This window comes from Poromitra crassiceps (genome assembly GCF_964638095.1).
Source record: "Poromitra crassiceps genome assembly, chromosome: 18".
NCBI classification, from domain to species: Eukaryota; Metazoa; Chordata; class Actinopteri; order Beryciformes; family Melamphaidae; genus Poromitra; species Poromitra crassiceps.
This window is the reverse complement of record NC_139636.1, coordinates 28,158,454-28,173,453: the sequence shown is the minus strand read 5'-3', so window position 1 is coordinate 28,173,453 and position 15,000 is coordinate 28,158,454. Positions and strand designations below refer to the sequence as shown.

At 44.0% G+C, this 15,000-nt stretch overlaps 1 protein-coding gene across 1 annotated transcript in view; it reads left to right on the top strand.

Annotated features, from left to right (window-relative positions):
• The window catches only part of LOC310793057 (anoctamin-1-like), a gene marked incomplete at its 3' end in the record, with an annotated part of 27,459 nt that overhangs the window by 3,953 nt on the left and 8,506 nt on the right, over positions 1-15,000 (top strand). The window contains exons 4-16 of the mRNA XM_083654804.1: positions 776-948; positions 2,854-2,908; positions 3,034-3,085; positions 3,201-3,256; positions 5,781-5,828; positions 6,693-6,757; positions 6,844-6,978; positions 7,178-7,338; positions 7,808-7,890; positions 9,045-9,119; positions 10,992-11,048; positions 12,124-12,198; positions 12,696-12,897. Of these exons, the coding sequence (XP_083510930.1) occupies positions 776-948; positions 2,854-2,908; positions 3,034-3,085; positions 3,201-3,256; positions 5,781-5,828; positions 6,693-6,757; positions 6,844-6,978; positions 7,178-7,338; positions 7,808-7,890; positions 9,045-9,119; positions 10,992-11,048; positions 12,124-12,198; positions 12,696-12,897 (1,237 nt within the window). The remainder of the gene's footprint in view (positions 1-775; positions 949-2,853; positions 2,909-3,033; positions 3,086-3,200; positions 3,257-5,780; positions 5,829-6,692; positions 6,758-6,843; positions 6,979-7,177; positions 7,339-7,807; positions 7,891-9,044; positions 9,120-10,991; positions 11,049-12,123; positions 12,199-12,695; positions 12,898-15,000) is intronic.

Below are 15,000 nucleotides of genomic sequence, written 5' to 3'. Positions count from 1 at the left end.
TGGTCCAACGCGTGATTTTTCAGCCCTTTTCCAGCGTGAGTCAGTGAGATTCGTGATTCCCACAGGCTGAAATTTGACTTTCTTAACAGTTAATTACATTGATGGAATATGCCGACAGAAAAAAGCATCTCTCTCATGCTGCATGCACGAGTGGCAGGCGCATAGACTGCGTCAAGTCAGCCCGAATGTAAGTAGGTCATCCGCTTTAGCTCTTTCAAAATAAAACCCTCGTAACGTTCATTAATTTTAATTTTGAGTAAAGCTTTACAGCCACAGTTTCACTATTATGTATTCTTAACATCAAAATGAGTATTTTGATACAATGTTTGCTGCTTCGTTTGTTGAAACACCTTTTTCTCCTCCAATGTGCATCAGTGAGGCTAATTACTTGTTTAAATGACATTAGTTTGACATTTCTACCCGGAAGTTTCCATTTTGTTTTGGCTGGCCTGACACTCGCCTGGGCAGCTGTGTGAGAGAAGAAGGGAGAAGGGAGGGGGAAGAGAGAGCCCGCAGCCGTGGAGAAACGTGGGTTGAGAGTGCGATCTAAAAGTTTAAAAGGCGATGGTGCTGCTGCTACCTCCTGCTGCTTTCCTGGGTAACAAAAAAACATGTACTAGTGGGACTTTTGATGTAAAAAAAAAAAGGTATTACACAGACAATCCTGTCTTTGTATAAACTTGATAACATGATGTAAAATGTGTAGTATGGTAAATATTGGTATGATTGAGTATATTTGACCAAAGTGCATGCATTGTATGCTTTAATTGAGCAGAGGTTTGAATTGCGGGAACGGACGGGCATTGCCGGCATGTGGGATTGGATGGCGACCACAATTGCCAAGCCGTTTCAACCAGACGTTGACAGTTTTGACATCCAGAGAGACTCCAAGACACACATCCCATTCAAAACCCTCAAACACCCTTTTATCAGAGACAAGCTCCACCGGTGAGTATTTATACCCTCTCTCTCACACAAACACACATGCACACACACACACACACACACACACACACACACACACACACACACACACACACACACACACACACACACACACACACACACACACACACACACACACACACACACACACACACATACACACACACACACACAAGCATGCACCTGTAGTGGAATGGTAAATATTAGAAAACGGACCCACTTGGTTTGGGATGCACATGACTTTCAATTGAATCATGGTTAGTGATTTTGATAACTCAAGCCTAATACCTAATGTGCTTTTATCTTCCTCATCATAAACTGTTGAAGATCTCAAGTGAAGTGAAATTATTTGATTGATTTACTGTCTTTGTCTGTCTGCTGAAAATTAGAACTCTGCAAGCTTGAGTGAGGGTCGAGCGGAAGGGATGAAGGGGTCGAGGGGACACGATGAAGGGGTCGAGGGGACAGGATGAAGGGGTCGAGGGGACAGGAAGAAGGAGTCGAGGGGACAGGATGAAGGGGTCGAGGGGACAGGATGAAGGGGTCGAGGGGACAGGATGAAGGGGTCGAGGGGACAGGAAGAAGGAGTCGAGGGGACAGGATGAAGGGGTCGAGGGGACAGGATGAAGGGGTCGAGGGGACAGGAAGAAGGGGTCGAGGGGACAGGATGAAGGGGTCGAGGGGACAGGATGAAGGGGTCGAGGGGACAGGATGAAGGGGTCGAGGGGACAGGATGAAGGGGTCGACGGGACAGGATGAAGGGGTCGAGGGGACAGGATGAAGGAGTCGAGGGGACAGGATGAAGTGGTCGAGGGGACAGGATGAAGGGGTCGAGGGGACAGGATGAAGGAGTCGAGGGGACAGGAAGAAGGGGTCGAGGGGACAGGATGAAGGAGTCGAGGGGACAGGATGAAGGGGTCGAGGGGACAGTATGAAGGGGTCGAGGGGAAGGGATGAATGGGTTGAAATGAAGGGATGACTTGAAAGGATGTATGAGTAGGTGTCTCAAGGAACCAGGGAATGAGACTCTGGATGGGGGCACTGCCTCGGCGATGGTCTTCATGGCTCCATCTTATCCCCTGTGGTTCCTTTGCTGAGATGGAAGATTAAAGGGTTTGGTTGGAGGGATGAGTTGAACTGAGACGAGAGCGAGAAAGGTTCATAGTAGGGCGGAGTGAGTGATTGAATCAGGGTGGAGCGAGTGATTGAATCAGGGCGGAGCGAGTGATTGAATCAGGGCGGAGCGAGTGATTGAATCAGGGTGGAGCGAGTGATTGAATCAGGGTGGAGCGAGTGATTGAATCAGGGTGGAGCGAGTGATTGAATCAGGGTGGAGCGAGTGATTGAATCAGGGCGGAGCGAGTGATTGAATCAGGGTGGAGCGAGTGATTGAATCAGGGTGGAGCGAGTGATTGAATCAGGGTGGAGCGAGTGATTGAATCAGGGCGGAGCGAGTGATTGAATCAGGGTGGAGCGAGTGATTGAATCAGGGTGGAGCGAGTGATTGAATCAGGGTGGAGCGAGTGATTGAATCAGGGCGGAGCGAGTGATTGAATCAGGGCGGAGCGAGTGATTGAATCAGGGTGGAGCGAGTGATTGAATCAGGGTGGAGCGAGTGATTGATTGAATGATTGATTGAGGCGTGGTCTTGTTCCCGAACTTTAGTTATAATGGTATAATAACTTCATTTAGTTGAAGCAGCCATATTAGTGTAAAACATTTGCTTGTAGCAAATAGCAAAATAATGGTAACTTCCTTAGATAGGTCTAATGCATGTTTTACTACAGTAAACACAAAAAAGCGCACATAGAGTTGGCAGAGGTGGGTTTTTTTGTTGTACAAAAATGCATTGAGCAGTTTTACCCCTACTCTCTCTGTACTGTAACTGCTCTTTATCATTTTCTGCAGGTATGACATCAAGTCAACAGAAACCCTATTTGACAATGCAACACGCAGCAGAATAGTGAGTGCAGAATTGTAAAAATCTCAAATTGCATGCTGTGAGGAATACTTTGTAAATGTGTTAAACTCCTCTGTCTTCATATTTGAAAGCTAATACTGTTTGTGTTGTGCTATTTTTGTGTCTAGGTGGCTGAGATTATTTCACGTACACCCTGCACACAAACCTGCCAGACCACTGGTGAGCTCGAACTTCTACTTTGGTTTTAGTTTGTTTTTCATGCTGGTCATGTGCGTGCTATCAGTCAGATTTCATACTATCTATACTCTATAACATGGTGTCACGCCCCCTAAAGGCATCACGTCGCTATTGGCTCGGGGTGTCTATGACTCTGCCTTCCCTCTGCATGATGTGAGTATAACAGCAATGGGCAGACAGTAGGGAAGCACATTTCCTAAAAAAAAAAACTATCCCTACTAATTTTGCATATCTTTATTAAAGTCAAGTCAAGTCAAATTTTATTTATATAGCACCTTTCATACACAAGGCAATTCAAGGTGCTTTACAAAAAAATAATCGAAAAAACAAGCAGCAAAGCAATGCACATATAAAAAAACACACATAAAAAACACAGCCGACAGTTTTAGTTAAAATATATACTCAAATTAACAAACATGAAACATTATTTCTGTTTTAAATAAGTTACAAGGCACTCTTCAGTATTATTATTACATGTACAGTCCATTTGTTGGAAATGTACAGGAATCTTTTTTTTTAAATTACAGGCCGAGAGAGGCAGTAGTTTAGTAGCAGTTAAAAGCAAGAGTAAACATAAAGGTCTTTAGCTTGGATTTAAAAATAGGCAGAGTAGGGGCAGATCTAATGTGTTCAGGGAGTTTGTTCCAGTTATGAGAGGCATAGTGGGAGAACGCGGCTTCACCATGTTTTGATTTGGTCCTCGGGACAATTAGTAGACCAGTGCCTGAAGATCTCAGGGATCTGGATGGTTCATAGTGTAGAAGCATTTCAGAGATGTAGTGTGGGCCTGACCCGTTGAGAGATTTGTAAATTATTAGCAGAATTTTAAAGTCTATTCTAAGATTTACTGGCAGCCAATGCAGGGATTTGAGAACTGGTGTAATGTGTTCAGCTTTCTTGGTTCTTGTTAGAACTCTAGCAGCCGCATTCTGAATGAGCTGTAGTTGTTTAATAGCTTTTTTGGGAAGACCATTGAAAAGACTGTTGCAGTAGTCTAGCCTGCTAGAAATGAAAGCATGAATTAGTTTTTCAAGATCTTGTTTGGACATGTAGGGCTCTATTCTCCCACAGGCCATCGGCGCTATTACGGGCCTTAACCGCAAAAAAACGTGCCTTGCGCCTGTTTCGGCAAGATAGCAATAGGCTTTAGGCTGCCAAATGCGCTTTAGGCCGAATGGGCGTGGCGCAGTCCCAAAGTGGGCGTGTCGGCGCTAAATACCAGCCTAGTCATATCTTGGGAGCTGGCCTACATTTAGCGCTTTGCGCTTTTCAAAAGCAGGCCTATTCTTTGCCTTCACTGCTTCTTCTCTGTCACCCTTCTCTCTCTCTCTCTCTGAGTTCCCAGCATGCATTGTGTTTCTTCATTTCGCTACTAAATAGCCACCAAATGAGCCAAAATAGATATAAAAGGTAGTTCTAAATTAATGTGTAATGGTAACACAGCCTGCCATTGTCAACATTTCAATATTGGACCAAATAAAACCTCGAAATGAAAACACCACCCTATGTGAAACATATATGTCCTCCTGGGCATATATATACCCCTTGTCGAGTTAACGTGATTTAGAGAAGTAACAGCGGAACGCGCTTCGGAACGCGCTTCTAATGGCATCTGCTATACTGTGATGTCCGTCCAATAACTTGGCCCTATTTCACATTTAGTTTTACAATAAAAACACATTTATGCAATGACTTGACATAATGTAGGGTATATTTATGTGCATCATCCTTCCTGCAGCAGGCGAGAGAAAATGATATCTTTCTGCACAAACTTTCACCAATCTAATAGGCTATATTTTTCTAGCTGATGCATAGAACATTATTTTCACTTTGATCTTGCTATAGTGTAGCGTATTTACATGCTTGCAGTATTGAAACTGCAGTTAGATTGGTTTGAGAAGCATAATAATATGGAATAATAGCCTATAATGCAGACAGACAGGCTGGATGAAGGGAGGGGGGGGGGGGGCAGAGCGTTTGGCTTTCGTCTGGTTTTGCGGGATCACTGGAATTGGAGCTAAAAAGGCAAGCGTGCGATTCGTTTATTGCACTTATCCAATGAGCATGACGGTGCATAATTTTACGCCTAAAAGGCGTGGTTGTAATGCTTTGGGCTGCATCTAGCGCCAGCACGACGATATCAAGTGCGCCTTTCCACGCCCACTGCTTTGATCTGCGCCTGCCGCTCGGCCTAGAAACTGCGCCGATGCAACGATAGGGGCCGTAGCCTCTAATCCTTGCTATATTTTTTAGATGATAGAAGGCAGATTTTCTTATAAGCTTGATGTGGGAGTTGAAATTTAGATCAGAGTCAATAATAATGCCAAGATTTTTTACCTGGTCCTTTGGCTTCAAAGATAGGGATTCGAGGTGAGCAGTAACTTTGAGCCTATCTTCTTTTTTGCCGAAGACAATTATCTCTGTTTTGTCTTTATTAAGTTGGAGAAAATTCTGGCACATCCAATCATTAATTTGCAATAGCACTGATTACAGTATGGAAGGGTATGGATATACAGTATATGGAAGACACATACAGTAACATTTGATAGCGAGAAAGGGAGAATTAAAACCAAAAGTCTTGTTTTGACATTTGACTACAATCTGATGATTGTGAGAATATAAAATGTGAAATAAGTCAATTGAGCTCATATGAAGAGCTGATAATGCTGTTTTTCAGGGGTCATTCACAAGGAGAGGACGGAGAGATCAGCGAAATGACAGACAGGTGAGATCTACGTGGGATGAATGTGATTGACAAAGTAGTTGTTTCCAGGTTTTGGTCATGCCATGCCTATACTGAAATAAATATACTCTGGAGTTAATGAAGATGCTATTCATGGTGCATCATGATAGCCAGTTTTGGCAAGTGAACGTTTGACTCTTTCACATGACAAGGTTAGGATAAATAAAATAAAATAAAAAAATCACACCCAGGTGTTGAAGTAAGCGGTGCAGGTTTGCGCAGGTCAAACCCTCTCCCCTGTCTCTGGCACTGTGTGTACATGCGTGTCTGCGTGTGTGCATGCGTGTGTCTGCGTGTGTGCATGCGTGTGTCTGTGTGTGTGTGCATGCATGCGTGTGTCTGTGTGTGTGCATGCATGCGTGTGTCTGTGTGTGTGCATGCGTGTGTCTGTGTGTGCATGCATGCGTGTGTCTGCATGTGTGCATGCATGCGTCCGTGTTTCACCAAGCCACGGTGCTTTCTGTGTCCACTGTGTTTCTTTGTAGAGGCGGGGTAGGGGCCTAGGCTAAATCTAGGGGAGGGGCCTAGGCTAAATCTCATGCTCACCTCTCTGTCCCCTGCTCAAATCTCGGTGAACTGCTCAAATCTCTAAAACGGATGGTTGGATCGATGAACACATATGTCACTTATAGAACCACTTAGAAAAATAGACATTTGAGATGGTTCTTGTTACTATTATAGACCGTTTCAACTTGATAAGTTACATTACATCTAAATTGGCCCCAGCCTTGCAGTGCAAAGACTCTAAGAAGAAGGACAAGACATCGCTCATGTGATGTCACAGCGTTCACATTTTGCATTGGGCCAGTTCTATTGGAATGATGGCTTGTCTTGTGTGTCCTTCAGCTCCTCCATGAAGAATGGGCCAACTATGCATGCATGCATAAATACCAGCCAGTGGACCTGATCAGGTACAGAGCAGTCAGTGCAAAACATTTTTTTTTTTTTTTTTTTTTTTATGTATTTGCTATTTGATGCATCAACTTTGCATTGACAGGAAATACTTTGGGGAGCAGATTGGCTTGTATTTTGCCTGGCTGGGTGTTTACACTCAGCTCCTCATTCCGCCCTCTGTACTGGGGATCATTGTCTTCCTGTACGGCATCTTTACTGTTGACACCAACGTGCCCAGGTAGACACATACAAACTCTTACATTTCTTTGCATGCTTATAAAAGTGCACCAATTACCGGTACATACAGTATGTGACATTATTTTGTACACATTATTATTATTATTATTATTATTATTAATATTATTATCACCACACATATTCTGTTTGTTTATATACTGTACATATGTGGGTGTTGTTTTTGTGTATGTGTCTTTCAGTCAGGAGACATGCGATGACAATCTGAACATCACCATGTGTCCGCTGTGTGACAGAGTGTGTGACTACTGGCGTCTGAGCTCCGTGTGCTCATTGGCACGAGCGTCATACCTGTTTGACAACGGAGCCACTGTCCTCTTTGCTATGTTCATGTCCCTATGGGGTAAAATACACACTCTAATCCACCTTCATGCATGCATTAATTGGAAACTAACAGAGGAATGAGGGGCAATTTACAAATGATTTCATTGTATCCTTTTATTTGATAGTAGTCATGTTAAGATTGGCATGTCTTTTTTAAGTGAGCCCTTGCCAAGATAGCAGCATAAAGAAGGGTTTCACATAAAACCATGACACATTAAGGTAGCACAGTCATCCATAAAATGAATCAATCAATCAATCAATCAATCAATCAATCAATAACTACAGCAAGACAAGTCCTGGAGAGAATTGAGTAGCCCTTGAAAGCATTAGTTAAACAGTATTTAAGGCATGTACACTTCTGTTTGACATATTTGCTTTTTAGCCAACAGTGTACTCATTTGTGTGTGTGTGTGTGTGTGTGTGTGTGTGTGTGTGTGTGTGTGTGTGTGTGTGTGTGTGTGTGTGTGTGTGTGTGTGTGTGCGTGCAGCTGCCTGTTTCCTTGAGCACTGGAAGAGGCGGCAGATGTGTCTGAAACATACCTGGGACGTGACAAGCTTGGAGGATGAGGAGGTATATATGCATATATACATACAAACAAACATACATACACCTTTACAGCTTTCTCTTTCAAAATATCTGTCTCTGTCTTTCTCTCTCACCCCTGTTGTGTTTTGAAGCAGTCAGAGTGAGTGTGTTGACCTCATATCCCGGGTCAGGCATGAGGACTGAGCTCATGGTGCTGCTGCTGTGTCACTTCCTAGATTAAAGCGACACTCAAACCAACACTCCTATCCATACACACACACATGCATACACACAACAACAACAACAACAACAACAACAACAACAACAACAACAACAACACTCTTTTCCCATGGCATGACTGTAATGGGATTGGGCTGTTCTTAAAGCATGGATATGGATTATAGCATGGATAAGGTGTAGCAGCAGGGAACATACTCTCTCTCCCCCTCTCTCTCTCTCTCTCTCTCTCTCTCCCCCCCCCCCCCCCCCCCCCCCCCAACACACACACACACACACACACGCACACACCTGTTAAAATGTGACGCTAATGTTATTTTTTGTACTTTGTTTGTCTGTCTGCTGCCTAAAGGAGCGAGTCCAGGTGGGAGAATTTCTAAACTGAATATGTGTGAAAATGAATCAGAAGTGAATTAGCAGTTGTACCCTTAAGTTGTTTCGTGCATTGCAAATTACCAGGCATATACTTCACTAAAGTAATCTAAGTCATCTGTCCCACCATGCATAAATATGTGAATATTGATGGTCCAAAATAACACTGGATTGTCTTCATTACAGAAGAATAAAATGAACAGTCGAGCTCATTCAAAGACTTTGTGCAACATCATTGTGACGCTAAAACTTACATAACCACATGCACTGACTGCACTACCCCCATACAGCTATGAGGACACTTCATGTAGGAAGACCTGAAACTTAATATCATGCAGTTGCAATTAAGAATGTTGAATGTCGATAAATGTGAATGTAATTACATTGTTATACTGTATGAATTTCATATAAATAATTAATATAATTGTCATCTATGTCCTGGTTGTAAGTGATAACTAAAACTGAAACTTACAGTGAAATAACTCAAATGAAAAATGTGATGCATGTTTTTGCCTTGTTGGATATAATGGTGCTTGACTTGATGTAGAGTCATGTTGTTTACCAGTGTATTTTTAATATTTGTGTTACAGGAGGAACTAAGGCCTGAATATGAAGCTGTCCTACAGGAGAAGAAAGCAAAGATGAGAGCAAAGACTAAAAACAAGGTAGTCGATCTGAGTGTGATTTGTATGCATATAGTACTGTATGTGTGTGTATAATACTGTATGTCTGTGTATGTATATAGTACTGTATGTTTGTGTATATAATACTGTGTATGTGTGTGTGTGTGTGTGTGTGTGTGTGTGTGTGTGTATATAGTAATGTATGTGTGTGTATATCATACATGGGCAACATACGGCCCGCGGGCCGTATGCGGCCCGCGGGCGCCCCCTGTGTGGCCCGCGATGGAATTGCACACAAAAAAAAAAAATTTTTTTTTTTTTTTTTTTTTTTTTACAGTGCACCTGAATGCAACATGCAAGATACCCGCTGAATAAGTGTCCAAATGTTCATGTCATTCTGGCCAATACTCTTCTGTTATAGCATTTCAGTCTGGAATATGGAATATATTTCAATAATATTTTTGACTAAAAGGCTAAAAGTAATCTCATGTGTAAGAAATGACTGTTCTACATTGAAGTAGAAATTTAAATAATTAACTTGTTGGTTTTGGATTTATTTAGCTTCAAGAGTGCATTTTTGTTCTTGTGTGACCCTCAACACAGGCTTTGAGAATCCCGGGCCACTTACTGATACTTAAGCTTAAAATAACCCACTCATATTCTGGTTTATTTCAAGAAAAACATTTCGGCTAGTGGAAATTCGAATTGGCTGGTAACTTTAAAATCTAGCAGCCATATTGGCAGGTGGTGAAAAAAGTTAATTTCAAGCCCTGCAGGGAGAGCAGGTGGTGACTTCGGAGTGCGTGAGAAAAGGATCAAATATTGGTGGTTAAGACTGAATAATGACATCACAACTGTTAATTTAAAATTAGTTATTCCTCTAAACCTGGCTTCAAATGCCCAAAATGTTTCGCGCGGCGCCGTTCAGCCCTCAGCAAAATTTGGTAGCGAGGACATTTTTTTGTGGCCCTCTCTATCATCAAAGTTGCCCATCCATGGGTTACGGCGTGACAATATTTGTTCGGCCCCCGGCAACAATCTGGGTTTCTCATGTGGCCCCCCATGAAAAACAGTTGCCCACCCCTGGTGTATATAGTACTGTATGTGTATGTGTCACATTGAGGAGGCGATCACTTGAGCAGGTCAAAATAACGTTTAGTTGGGCGTCTGGGTAGTGTAGAGGTAAAAGCACTCGCCTACCACCCCTGAGACCCGTGTTTAATTCCTGGCAGCAGTACCTCCGGCTTGGTCAGACATTCCCACAGACACAATTGGCCGTGTCTGTGGGTGGGAAGCCGGTGGAGCATAAGCCCTGGCCGCAGCACTAGTGCCTCCTCTGGTCGGTCGAGGTGCCTGTTCGGGGGGACTGGGGGGAATAGTGTGATGTGTGTGTGTGTGTGTGTGTGTGTGTGTGTGTGTGTGTGTGTGTGTGTGTGTGTGTGAGAGACTACTCCAACTCTCCCCGGGACATCAGGGGGAATTAGCCAAGTACAATTGGGAAGAAAAAATGTGATAAAAATGTAAAAAAAACATGATAAAAAACACAAACACGGTTGTCCCGTAACAGGAATGAAATTGGGACAGGTGCAATTAAACTGATAAGTTTCTTGATTTTCTCTCTCCCCTTCCCATCTCTCCCCCTCCCTGCTTCCCATCTCTCCCCCTCCCTGCTTCCCATCTCTCCCCCTCCCTGCTTCCCATCTCTCCCCCTCCCTGCTTCCCATCTCTCCCCCTCCCTGCTTCCCATCTCTCCCCCTCCCTGCTTCCCATCTCTCCCCCTCCCTGCTTCCCATCTCTCCCCCTCCCTGCTTCCCATCTCTCCCCCTCCCTGCTTCCCATCTCTCCCCCTCCCTGCTTCCCATCTCTCCCCCTCCCTGCTTTTCTCTCCCCCTCCCTGCTTGAACCCTGTTGCAGTCGGCTAAGACTGGGAATGGTGTGGATGGAGAAACAGAGAGGATGCTGGGCTCCCAGGTAACACCTCTCTCTGTGTGACAGGGAGGAGATGGGGAAAAGGCAGGGGAGAGGCAGGCCTGTTACATTGAAGTGATTTAGGATCACTTCATACAGACTGTTCACAGGGATCTCACCACCACTTCACAGCCAGGTTACCTCGAAACTGTAGCCAACCAAACAAAGCCATCTATTAGATCGCAGTCTGTCTGAGTCCTTAGTCTACATTCAAGTTATTCAAGATTAACGCAACGTGTGTATGTATGTGTTTGTGTCTGTGCGTAAAAGGGAAACCCCTTTCTCCTCCTGTGGGTGGTTGAGTCCAAAGCTGCTTACCTGCCTGAGATTAGCCCAGATTATTGATGGAGAGGGGGGAGGGAGAAGAAGGAGATGAGGGGATTTCTGCCTCTCAGATTGCACACATGTCCCTGCCATACTGAAAACATGTGTGTGCACAGAACATGTGCGCAACATTTATTAGATTGACAGCACATTAATGTAACTGCACATACAAAGCATATAGGCCTCTATCTTCCCGCTTTGCGCACTGTTTGCGCATGCCTTAAGGCACGGAAGATTGCATTCTGCCTTGCGCCGTCCGCCAGGTGTTCTGCCGAGTTTTGCCCCCCCCCCCCCCCCCCCCCGCCGAGCAGCAAAAAAAAACATCCACACCTCACGGGAGCTACTTGTAATGATTTATACAGAAATGCAACTGTTTCAAAGTGATATAATTGTCTGGTAGACGTGACCTCCCTGATTTCTAAGTTAAAACAGCCCCGAAATATGTTGGGGATGCAATTCTCGGCGGGCATGCGGAAACGTTCACGGCACCTGTCGCAAGCGCAAATTAGAGGCAGGCCAATTCTGCCAAAAATCATCTGCGCCCCAAAATGCCTGCGCAAACGGGATTTGGGCGGTCTTAACTACCAGAATTATTCACAGGCGTGGCCAGGCAAGGCTGGGCATTACGTCAATCAAAACCAAGATAGAGGCCATTGTGTGTGTGTGTGTGTGTGTGTGTGTGTGTGTGTGTGTGTGTGTGTGTGTGTGTGTGTGTGTACACACCGGAGTAATATGTTTGTTTGTTTTCTGACAGGGAGAGCCAGAGTCCCTGGACATTGAGGATCACCTGTCAGGTTACCTCATCAACGTGTCTACCATACTACTACTGGTACTGCATTGATACTCCGCCATATTCTCACTATTGATCCACCTCTTACTTTTTATAATGCTGTCACACTACACCATGCTCCATGATTATTGTCATTTTTTATGAGCGTATCAGGCAGTCGACAGTAAGTCAGTATCCACACTTAGTCACCACTTTTCCCTACATCATTTCCTCTACCAATGTATCCCCTATATTTATTTACTATTATACAAGTTAGTTCCGGCCAAGCAATTTGATTGGACAAGAGTAAGTGGGTTCTGCGATTTTGGTCATGTTTTTGGTCACGTTTTTGGTTACACTCGTGCAATTGTGACATCACTGATGATGTCACAATGTCTATGACATCATCAGCTCTCTGGTAACCATTGCACATCCTCTTCAGAGTCTCCACTCTAGAGATTCACGCGTGGACTACATACAGTAAAATTGTCACAAGCTAGAATTTTCATTGGCTGTTATCTAACGTTTTACGTGTCTGTGTGTTTGAATGTCATCAGATTGGTGCGACCTTCTCGGCAGTGTTTGGAGTGGCAATGTATCGCATCTGCATGTTGACCGTATGGTCCATGAACCCCGATCCTGAGGCCAAGGCCAGTGTGAGAATGACCATCATGACAACAGGCATCATCCTCAACATGCTGGTGGTTCTGGTGTTGGAAGAGGTCTATGGAGCGATTGCTGTGTGGCTGACTGACCTAGGTATTGCAACTCTTTATATACTGCACCGCTGTACTCATCATCATACCCCACTCCCAACAGCTCTGTATACACACGCCTACGCTGAGTCAATCCAGAATAACATAAGACACACCCCTTCACTGAGTCACTCCAGAATAACATAAGACACACCCCTTCACTGAGTCAATGCAGAATAACATAAGACTCACCCCTTCACTGAGTCAATCCAGACTAACATAAGACACACCCCTTCACTGAGTCAATGCAGAATAACATAAGACACACCCCTTCACTGAGTCAATCCAGACTAACATAAGACACACCCCTTCACTGAGTCAATCCAGAATAACATAAGACACACCCCTTCACTGAGTCAATCCAGAATAACATAAGACACACCCCTTCACTGAGTCAATCCAGAATAACATAAGACACACCCCTTCACTGAGTCACTCCAGAATAACATAAGACACACCCCTTCACTGAGTCAATCCAGAATAACATAAGACACACCCCTTCACTGAGTCACTCCAGAATAACATAAGACACACCCCTTCACTGAGTCACTCCAGAATAACATAAGACACACCCCTTCACTGAGTCAATCCAGAATAACATAAGACACACCCCTTCGCTGAGTCAATGCAGAATAACATAAGACACACGCCTACATTGACCATTTAATGATGTGCATTAGCATGGCTTCTGCCAAAAGGCCAATAATAATCATAAACAGAGCTGAGCAGCAGCTTATAATGTCAGTAGCATCATGCCACTACAGCGGGGCAGCATAACAACAGCATAACAACAATTATAAAACGGCTCTCTCAAATCAAGCAATCTGATTGGTTCACAGCCATTGTATAAATACCGTAACCCACTCTCATAACCCATGGCCATGGGTTATGAGACGCAACTCTCTTACTAAAAGGCTTTGGTGACAATGTAGAAAAAACAAAATGGCGGAGACAGCTGTCAGATCCTTGTGAATCGATCTTCGCTTATAACTTTACTAATACTTCGCAGAAAATTATGTTTTGTACAAGAATAGACGCGGGCTAATGTCTTCTTTGCAAAAAAAAGGCTGTTAACCCCGCATTTCTAAATAAGACGTAACGTTAGTTGGTGTCAGGCTTTGCAGAAAGCTCTCAGCTTCTCAGCAAGCGCTGAGAATGCAGCCCTGCGCTCGAGCTGCATGTCGGGCTTTGCAGAAAGCTCTCAGCTTCTCAGCAAGCGCCAGGATTGGCCAATGTCAACTTCAGTCTCCAGAACGATCCAATCAAATCACCCGCACGTCTATCTTCTTGCTAGAGGTCCCGCCTTACAGTAGTGTTTCAACTGACTCTATCAGAATGCCATGCCAGTCGGACTTGTAGTATTATTATTATTATTATATTATCATACTTGGAAACCGTTTTATAAAAGCAATATAGCACTCGAGCTGCGTGTGTTGTGGCATATATCCCGCTGCTCAGCAGTTATCCCACTCGGCCTGCGGCCTCGTGGGATAACAGCTGATCAGCGGGATATATTTGCCACAACACACTGGCTCTCATGCTATATTGCTTAAATATAACAGTCCTATCAGCTCATAACACATTACGAACTGACTTTGCTTTGTCTTCATCAGGCTCAGGCAGTGTAGGAAATTTTAAAAATATTTGATGAATATGATACTGTAAGTTACGTTGCTCTCACATGTGCTGTTGTCTTCAATGGAAAGAACGTCATGCCAAACTCAAATATTAAAATCTGTCAGATTACTGTTGTCTTGCCTGTCATTAAGTGCACACACCTGCTATAACATGACTTTAGACCTCTTATGAATCAGTAGGCTCTTTTGTAGTACTGTATTCAACATAGGTTGTTGTCCCGCTGGTCTTCAGGGGTCTTGTCTTAGGCATAATTCAAGGCCGATCAGGGTGAGTTTTCTCTCAGAATGGATCAAAAACAAAGCTACACATCCACGTTTCTTCATAGACCTGCGGGGGAAACATTGCATGAGAGAGCGTGTTCCAGGTCCTAGAACAGCTGGTTAAAGAGCCACGAAGGGAGGTGTGGTTGAGGATTGAACACTTGTGGTCATGGTCGACCTCCTAGCCTTGGGGTCACTGAACTCTGACC